This window comes from Tenrec ecaudatus, chromosome 1 (assembly GCF_050624435.1).
Source record: "Tenrec ecaudatus isolate mTenEca1 chromosome 1, mTenEca1.hap1, whole genome shotgun sequence".
Classification (NCBI taxonomy): Eukaryota; Metazoa; Chordata; class Mammalia; order Afrosoricida; family Tenrecidae; genus Tenrec; species Tenrec ecaudatus.
Genome location: NC_134530.1, coordinates 24921224 through 24928633, shown reverse-complemented (window position 1 = coordinate 24928633; position 7410 = coordinate 24921224). Strand labels below are relative to the sequence as shown.

The window sequence follows — 7410 nt, the reverse complement described above, 5'->3', positions numbered from 1 at the left end:
CCCCGCCCAACTCCGAGGCCACGCCCTCAAGTCACCGCCCCTCCTGGGCTTCTTTAAAGGTGCCACACCCGCTTTCCAAGGCAATGCAGGCTTCAGAGTTCACTCCATCCAGGCCTGGGCATTATTCATTATGAACAGCCCCAGACAGCGCTGCATGGCTTGGCGCTTTTCCGCCACAACCCCCTTCCCCTGCCACACACACACCCCTGGGGCATTTCCAGCAACCGGCCAGGAGAAACGGAACCTCAGGTGCTGGGCATGAGAGAAGTCCAGAAAGTCTGAGAAGGGCACAGATTACCCCGCTGCTAACATGAGGGGAATTTTGCTTTCTTACTTAAATTGTGTTTGTTCCATGTCCTATCATTAACACACACACTGAAGAACATTTTGTTTTTTTAATGAAAAACAGAAGTTGGAGAGGGCAGGTCATCCAGAAGCGGGCCTGGGGGCCACCCACCTCAGCTTCAAGCCTTGCCCACCCCACCCCACTCCCTTAGGGATCCCATCTGCTTGGGTGGCGGCTGGGCTCCCAACTCAACTGTCTTGGGGGAGGCAGGACAGAGAACTGGCTCTGGCAACCCAGCACACCAAGGGGTCTCTCTCTGGGCACCAACCCAGCAGCCACTCGGTCCCCACCCCACCAGACTGCTCTGACAGACACAGATGTGGGCTGATATTCATACACACAAACACAACACACACACACACACACACCCCTCTGGAGGGCAGGCCCCAGGCTTGCAGGAGAGTCAAGGAGCCCACCTAGAGGGCCAGCCCATGGACCCCGGCCCCGGAGCCCCCCCTCAGACCCTCAGCCCAGCAGAGTCCCAGTTGGTGTATGACACTTGACCTACATAGCCAAAAGGAGACTCCTCGGCCCCTGCAGGACCAGGGGGCGCTCAGTGAGGACAGCCATGAGCACACCCGTGAAGTGGCGAGACTTTATTTCACGGTGACTGACGACATGGGTAATAACACGATACCAGGCAGCTCTGGGCCGAGCCTGCAGCCGAGGGGACCCCGGCCCAGTGCCTCCACCAGGAGGGCAGACGCGGGGTAGGGAGACAGGAGGGACGCAAAGCTGCAGTTTAAGGCAGTTCTGGCTCTGCGATCGCCACTGCCTCCCGCAGCCACCATGGTCTGGGCCCCAAGGACACCACCCCTCACATAGGCTCCACAGTGTCCACAGTTGCCCTTGGTCAGGCCGGGCTGGCTCAGCACCTACTCCCCAAGTTAAATAACATCAAACAGCGTCGGGGGCCAGCATCTGAGCCCGAACCCTTGGCCCATCAGAAAGGGGGAAGCAGTTGGTCCAGGTGGACAGTGACACCCCTGGCCCTGCTCTCTCCTGGGGGGCCTCAGTGGCCTGGGGTGGAAGGCCGAGGCTTCTCCTCCCTGGACAGATGGCCGCAGTGTCTGAGGGGCACAGTGTGTGTCCCTGACAGTAACAATGTAAATAAGTCACAGTATTGGGCACAGGCAAAGGCGAGCCCACAGTCCACAATGCACTCCTGGAAGACCAGCTCAGAGAAGGACCCTGAGGGGCTGGGGGTAAGGGCCACACAGGAGCCCCAGCACCTGCCTGGCAAGACATGAGACCCAGCAGCTCTGGGGACCCAGGTCCCCACCAGAGGGCAGATGTGACATGTGCAGCAGCCTGCCAAAGGGCCTGAAGACCAGGGTCCAACACAGGAGACGCAACAGAAACATGAAACACACACAGAGACAGTCGGCTCGACTACCAGGGACTCAGGGACCAAGGCGGAGGGCTGTGTCCATGGTGTCCAGCAGAGCCCGCTCCCCCATCACCCCCGCCACTGCTGACCCCCAAGTCCTGGCTCTGCGTTTTGTCTGCAGCGTGGCTGCCTGGCGGGAGGGAGGCCGGGCCAGCAGTCCCTCCGGCCAGCACACAGGCAAGAAAATCATATCAAAAAGCAACGAGTTTACAAAAATAGAAAATAATTACAGCAGGTGGGCGTCGGTGGTGGTGGAGGTTGGGGGTGGCCGGCCCAGAGGCTCAGGGGGCGGAGCATGGCCGCAGCCGGGGCTTGCTGACTGCATCCTCCAACAGGTGCAGCGGGCGCTGGCCCACCACCACGTCCCGCAGGCACCCCACGAAGCCGGTACTATAGGCCTTGGGGAGCCCCTGACCCGGGGGGAGCTTTTCCAGGCCTCCTGTAAGTCATACAAAGGAAGGGTGACCCACTGAAGCCCAGGGACCTCAGGACAGGAGAGCTGACCTGAAGGACTCCAATAATCTGTCTGAATCTGCCTGGCCTAGGAGGCCCACCCCACCACCCCAGCTCTGCTGTCCCGGACTGGGCCAAGTAAGCTCTGGACTCAGGAATATCCCCCAGGAGCCAGGGTCTGTCCCCCAAACCCCCCAACCCACGGTCAGCCCAGCACTCACCCAGCCACAGTGCTCCGCCAGTGTCTAGCTGTGAGGCGCCCAGCGGGGAGGAACCGGTCACAGGAGCCTCGTTGCCCACCTGAAGGGAACCTTCCCTTTGTACCCTGGAAGGTGGCAGGGAGGGCGACCGTCAGCTGGCTCAGGGACCCTGAGGAGCATCCCCAAGCAGCACCTGGCAGGACAGGCCCCCTTCCCGACAAGAACCCCCAGCCCACACTGCTGTGTGTCTTCACGTCACCCTGCTGCCCACCTGTGCGCCTTCACCCGCAGCCAGCGGCTGGTGTTGACGGGCACGGTAGAGCGGAGAACCACAGGTTGCGACCCCAGGTCATAGGTCATCTGCAGGTACCCATCCACGATGGCCAGCGCCAGGAAGTCTGCCCGCTCCGTGGTCTTGCCGCTCCACAGCACCAGCCCCTGCGTGGCCTCGGTGCGCAGGCTCAGCTCAAAGTGGTTGCTCTGCAGTGCCTTCTCGCTGGGGGAGGAGAGGACAGTGTCTCAGGAGGGGGAATGGATCCCCACCCCTCGGGCCATGGCTGCCAAGGCCCCCAGGCTGGAGTGGGTGACTCAGGGCAATGTGGAAGGGCAGATGGACAGATGTGGACAGGAAGGGACGGAAACAGACCAGGACACAGATAAGACACAGAAGCAGAGGGCAGGGGTAGATGTGGTAGCTGGTGGAGGGGCAGTGAGGCAGCAGGCGGGATGGCTGGACGAGAGTGAGGATGGTGGAGAGGCGGCAGGCTGGTTCCTTGGGCACGGCCCCCATGCTCACCTGTGAGAGGCCCCAGGATCCAGAACTTCAGGACTTTAGACGTGGGAAGAGAGGGAGGCAGGTAAGCAGGGGACAGACAGGCCAAAGCGCAGGGGAGAGTCCTGGCCACCACCTTGCCACATGCCCCAATGGGAACACTGGGCAGCACGAGGAAGAAGCGGCCGCAGGAGACACGCAGGACTGGGCGCTGACTCCACCCCCAAAGAGCCCCGATAGCGACACATGGTGACACAAGACACACATGCAACACGCAGCAGGTGGCAGGGCCCAGGCTGCACGCTGTGCTCAAGAGTTTCAGCATGGGGTGGCATGGGATGGAGCTGAGGGCACACAAGCCCCAGGGAGGCCCAGAGATGCTTGCACACACACACACACACACACACAGACGTGTACACCCACAACCCAGGATGTGCACGCACAGTGTATACAGATACCCACACAGACGCGGGCGAGCGCGGGCACACACACACACACACACACACAGACATGTCTCCACAGTAAGGGGAGTGGCTGCAGGGAGCATGAGGTGCCCTGGCCCTCAGTCAAGGGGGGCCTGGGCCTGGTGGGCTTCCTGAGGTCTGTCTAACCCCGGCCCCATCCTCCAGCATCTGGCATGGGGGCTCGGGATGGGATGTCAGTGGGCGTGGGGGCGACAGCTGATGGATGAAAGTGAGTGTGAGATGCAGGGGGGGCTGGGAGCTACTTACGCTGGGATCTCATTGGTTAGATCGCTTGGAAACAAAGAGACAGAGAGAGTGAGGGCCGTTGTGGGGGTGGGGCTAGGGGGGGCCTGACGGCAGACCAGCCTGTGCACAGGAAGGGCCAGGGAGACCACAGAGGGTGGGTGGCTCGCTACCTCTCCGTCACGGCGTTGAGGTACTCGATGTAGGTCCGCCCGTCAAAGGCCAGCGCGTCCAGGTCCCCCGCTGACTTCTCAATCAGGCCTGGGACACAGCAAGCGATGAATGAGGGGGCTCAGCTGGGCTGCCTGTCCCCAGGCCCCTACTCCCGTGTCCCCCAGGCACTCACCCTTCTCGCAGTGTGGTCCTGAGAAGCCCCCAGGACACAGGCACTCATAGGCGGCCTCCCGTGGGAGGCAGGAGGCCCCATTGAGGCAAGGGTGGCCTGAAGGCTGGGTACAGGGGTGGTCATCGAAGGATGTGACATCCACCACTCGCAACAGGTTCTCCTTGGTCAGCAGCTGGTGGCCTTTCAGGGAGACCTGTGGGAATGGGGAACAGCTCTGTGTTACATCTTACCCTGCAGGTGGCCCCAACCCCAGGAAGAGCATTCCAGGTGGACAAGATCCCCAGCCAGGTCCTTTCCAGAAGCCCTGCCCCCCAAACTTGGAGAGCTCCCTGCTGGGACAAGCTCACCGGAAAGCCACCTCCCCTGGACAGATCTATCTGCCCCACTCCCCTGGACAGGCCCTGCCCCCGGATACCATTTGGATGGCCCCGTCAAAGCCAGCGGACACAGCGGCAGCCCGGGCTAGCTTGCTGAAGTCAGGGGCTCCCCCAATGTAGAGCAACTCCTTCAGGTTGAGGACCGTGTGCGGCACCTGGAGGAGGTTCTAGGTGAGCAGTCTGCGGGGCTCAGCCCCCCTGGCCAGGACCGGGGTGCAGGCTGGGTGAGCCCACCCAGGGGCCGTGCCCAGTCATCTACCCGGGAGGGAGGCAAGTCAGTGGCAAGCGCGGCCCTTGCCCCCAGTGGGGCGGGGGCTAATCTAGGGAGGAAGAGGAAGAGGAGACGGCGGACGGTACCTTGCGGGATTTCTGAGATCCGGAGAGCGGGGTGGGAGTTGCAGAGCGAGAGCCAGAGAGCAGGGAGCAGAGAGAAGAGACCGACAGACAGACCAGCCCGGCAGCGGACAGACAGGGAGAGAAAACAGACCAGTGAGAGCCGGAGGGGCGGTGCTGCACACGCCCGAGAGAGGAGGGGCTGGAATTGGAGGGGTGGGGACTCACCGGGGACTCCCCCAGCACTCGGGGCCCATCACCCACACGCAGGGCACCCTTGCGGCCACTGCGCTCCAGCGAGACCCGGGTCCAGGTGCCCAGGGCCACGGGCTCCTTGCTCCTGTTGGGGAGGGGGGAGATATGAGCAGGTCCTGCCCGCCTGCTGCCCACCCGAGTGTCCCTGCGGCCACCCACCTGATGACTGCCGCTCCCTTGCCCAGATCATATCGGAACTCCAGGTGGCGGCCGTGCAGGGCCAGCGACACGAAGTCCCCGCGGCCGTCCGTCTTCTGCCCATTGTAGAGGAGCAGGCCGTTGGGGCCCCGGGCCAGGAAGACCACCTCTAGCACCATCTTCTCCCTGGGATGACGCAGGGTCCAGCAGGGGTGGTCTTGCCGCCCCCCACCATGGCTGGACCCACTGGCTGTGTCCCCTTCCCCACCCCTTGGCCCACTGACCCCAGGTCCCGCTCAAAGGTGTGGAGGCCTCTCAGCTCTAGGTAGGAGAAGCCATTGAAGTCTGCCAGGAAGGGCCGGGCGTCATCCCACGCCGACGACACTAGAGGGCAGCAGGTAAGGATCACACGGGGCACCAGGGCTCCAAGCCCTGATGCCCGCCCCTGGGCCCCTCAAACTCCCACACACGCTACCAGCTCATGCCAACCTGCTGTCTCAGAATTCTCACCCGGACCTGAAACTGAACCTTAGCCCCGTCTCTCACCAGCTTCTGACCCCTGGCCCCACCCACCCACGGGGCCCTCACCTGTCTGGCAGAGGGCACCCCCACGTCCCAGGGGGCATTCGCACTTAACCCCGCCCTCGGGCAGCACTCGGCAGGGGGCCGCCCCGTGGCAGGGGTTGGGGAGACAGGGGCTCTTTTCATCAGCGCAGGTCAGGCCTGAGGGGACAGACAGGGTCCCATGAGGCTCCAGCCCCTGCGCGGGACTCCCAGCCCCACCCACCCACCCACACCCGGTGCTTACCCAAGCGGTTGGGCGGGCACTGGCAGATGAACATGTCAGCCTCCAGGGCCTGGCACGGGACACCCCCATGACAGGGATTGGGCACACAAGGGTCTCCTCCACACTCGCCCACGCCGACGCTGCGGACGGCGGCCCCCGGGCCCGTGAGCTCCAGCTGCTGGTTGTTGATGTCTAGGAGGCGCACGCAGCCCCGCAGGCCCACGCCGACCGAGGTCCGATCCAGCACCCTGCCGTCGCGGGAGAGGTCAGGGCTCAGAATCCGGGTGCCTGCAGTCCTGCAGCCAGCTTCAATCCAGGCACACCCCAATAAGCCCCGGTCAGGGGGTCAGGGTCAAAGCTGCTCCCTTACACCCCTCCACCCCCAGCCTCCTTGGAGCTCACAAGGCAGCTACGCCCACACCCGGGCCTGAGTCAGGGGTTGAGGGCTAAGGGCCAGGACAGGAAGCCCAGGGCCGGGCCAGCCCTCCTCAGTGTTGATACAGGTCCTCAAGGAAGCCACCCAGACAGGATGGGATCAGGGTCGAGGGCCAAGAACCAAGGTCAGTCAGGGTCACAACCTCTTCCACTTCCAACAGCCCACCCCTTTGCTGTCCAAAGGGGAGCCCAGGTCTCTGGGATGTCACCCACAAGACAGGGTTGGGGGTGTATGTCTGGGGCTGGCCAGGTGAGGGTGAGGGTGAGTGGGACCGGTGCTCACACGGTGGCCTGGTCCTCAGGGACACCGCCCACAAAGAAGTCAGTGTCCAGGTTGAGGCCATCAGTGCCGCTGGGACTTTCACCAAGCACGGGGGTCTCGCCATCCACAGAGAGTGTGCCCTGGCGCCAGTGTCGAGAAAGCTCCAGGCGGTGCCAGCGCCCCAGCTCAATGGGCACTGAGCTGGTCAGTACGGCGGGCCCAGAACCAGTGTCAAACCTGCAGGGAGCATGGGAGGGCTCTCAGGACAGTACCAGGCCCATCCCTCGGTCCTGCGGCTCCCCCCCAACCCAGACCACCCGTCCTGCCCACCTGAGCTGCACATGGCCCCTCAGCAGAGCCAGGGCCAGGAAGTCCTTGCCGCGGGCATTGCCATTGTACACCAGCAGCCCCTGAGGTTCCAGTGCTCGGAACTCCAGCGCCAGGCGCAGTGTGTGGTAAGCACGCAGCGTGGGGAAGGCCAGGAAGGAGTGGCCCCCAAAGGCTGGCACCATGGGGCGCAATGCTGCAGGACAGAGGGGAGGGTCGGTCCAGGGCAGGGCAGAAAAACCCATCTGCCTGTCCCCCACTCTCCCCACCTGGCACCAGCCC

General features: G+C 63.4%; 1 protein-coding gene across 1 annotated transcript in view; it reads right to left on the bottom strand.

The window, feature by feature from the left end:
* Positions 1 to 385: 385 nt before the first annotated feature.
* Positions 386 to 7410, bottom strand: part of AGRN (agrin) — a 32723-nt gene continuing 25698 nt past the window's right edge. The window contains exons 24-36 of the mRNA XM_075549584.1: positions 7132 to 7324; positions 6823 to 7038; positions 6126 to 6352; positions 5906 to 6040; positions 5602 to 5701; positions 5339 to 5503; positions 5153 to 5264; positions 4630 to 4746; positions 4215 to 4407; positions 4042 to 4129; positions 2661 to 2885; positions 2411 to 2514; positions 386 to 2175 (exon numbers count right to left, since the gene is read on the bottom strand). Coding sequence (XP_075405699.1) covers positions 2018 to 2175; positions 2411 to 2514; positions 2661 to 2885; positions 4042 to 4129; positions 4215 to 4407; positions 4630 to 4746; positions 5153 to 5264; positions 5339 to 5503; positions 5602 to 5701; positions 5906 to 6040; positions 6126 to 6352; positions 6823 to 7038; positions 7132 to 7324 — 2033 coding nt within the window. The 3' untranslated portion in view covers positions 386 to 2017. The remainder of the gene's footprint in view (positions 2176 to 2410; positions 2515 to 2660; positions 2886 to 4041; positions 4130 to 4214; positions 4408 to 4629; positions 4747 to 5152; positions 5265 to 5338; positions 5504 to 5601; positions 5702 to 5905; positions 6041 to 6125; positions 6353 to 6822; positions 7039 to 7131; positions 7325 to 7410) is intronic.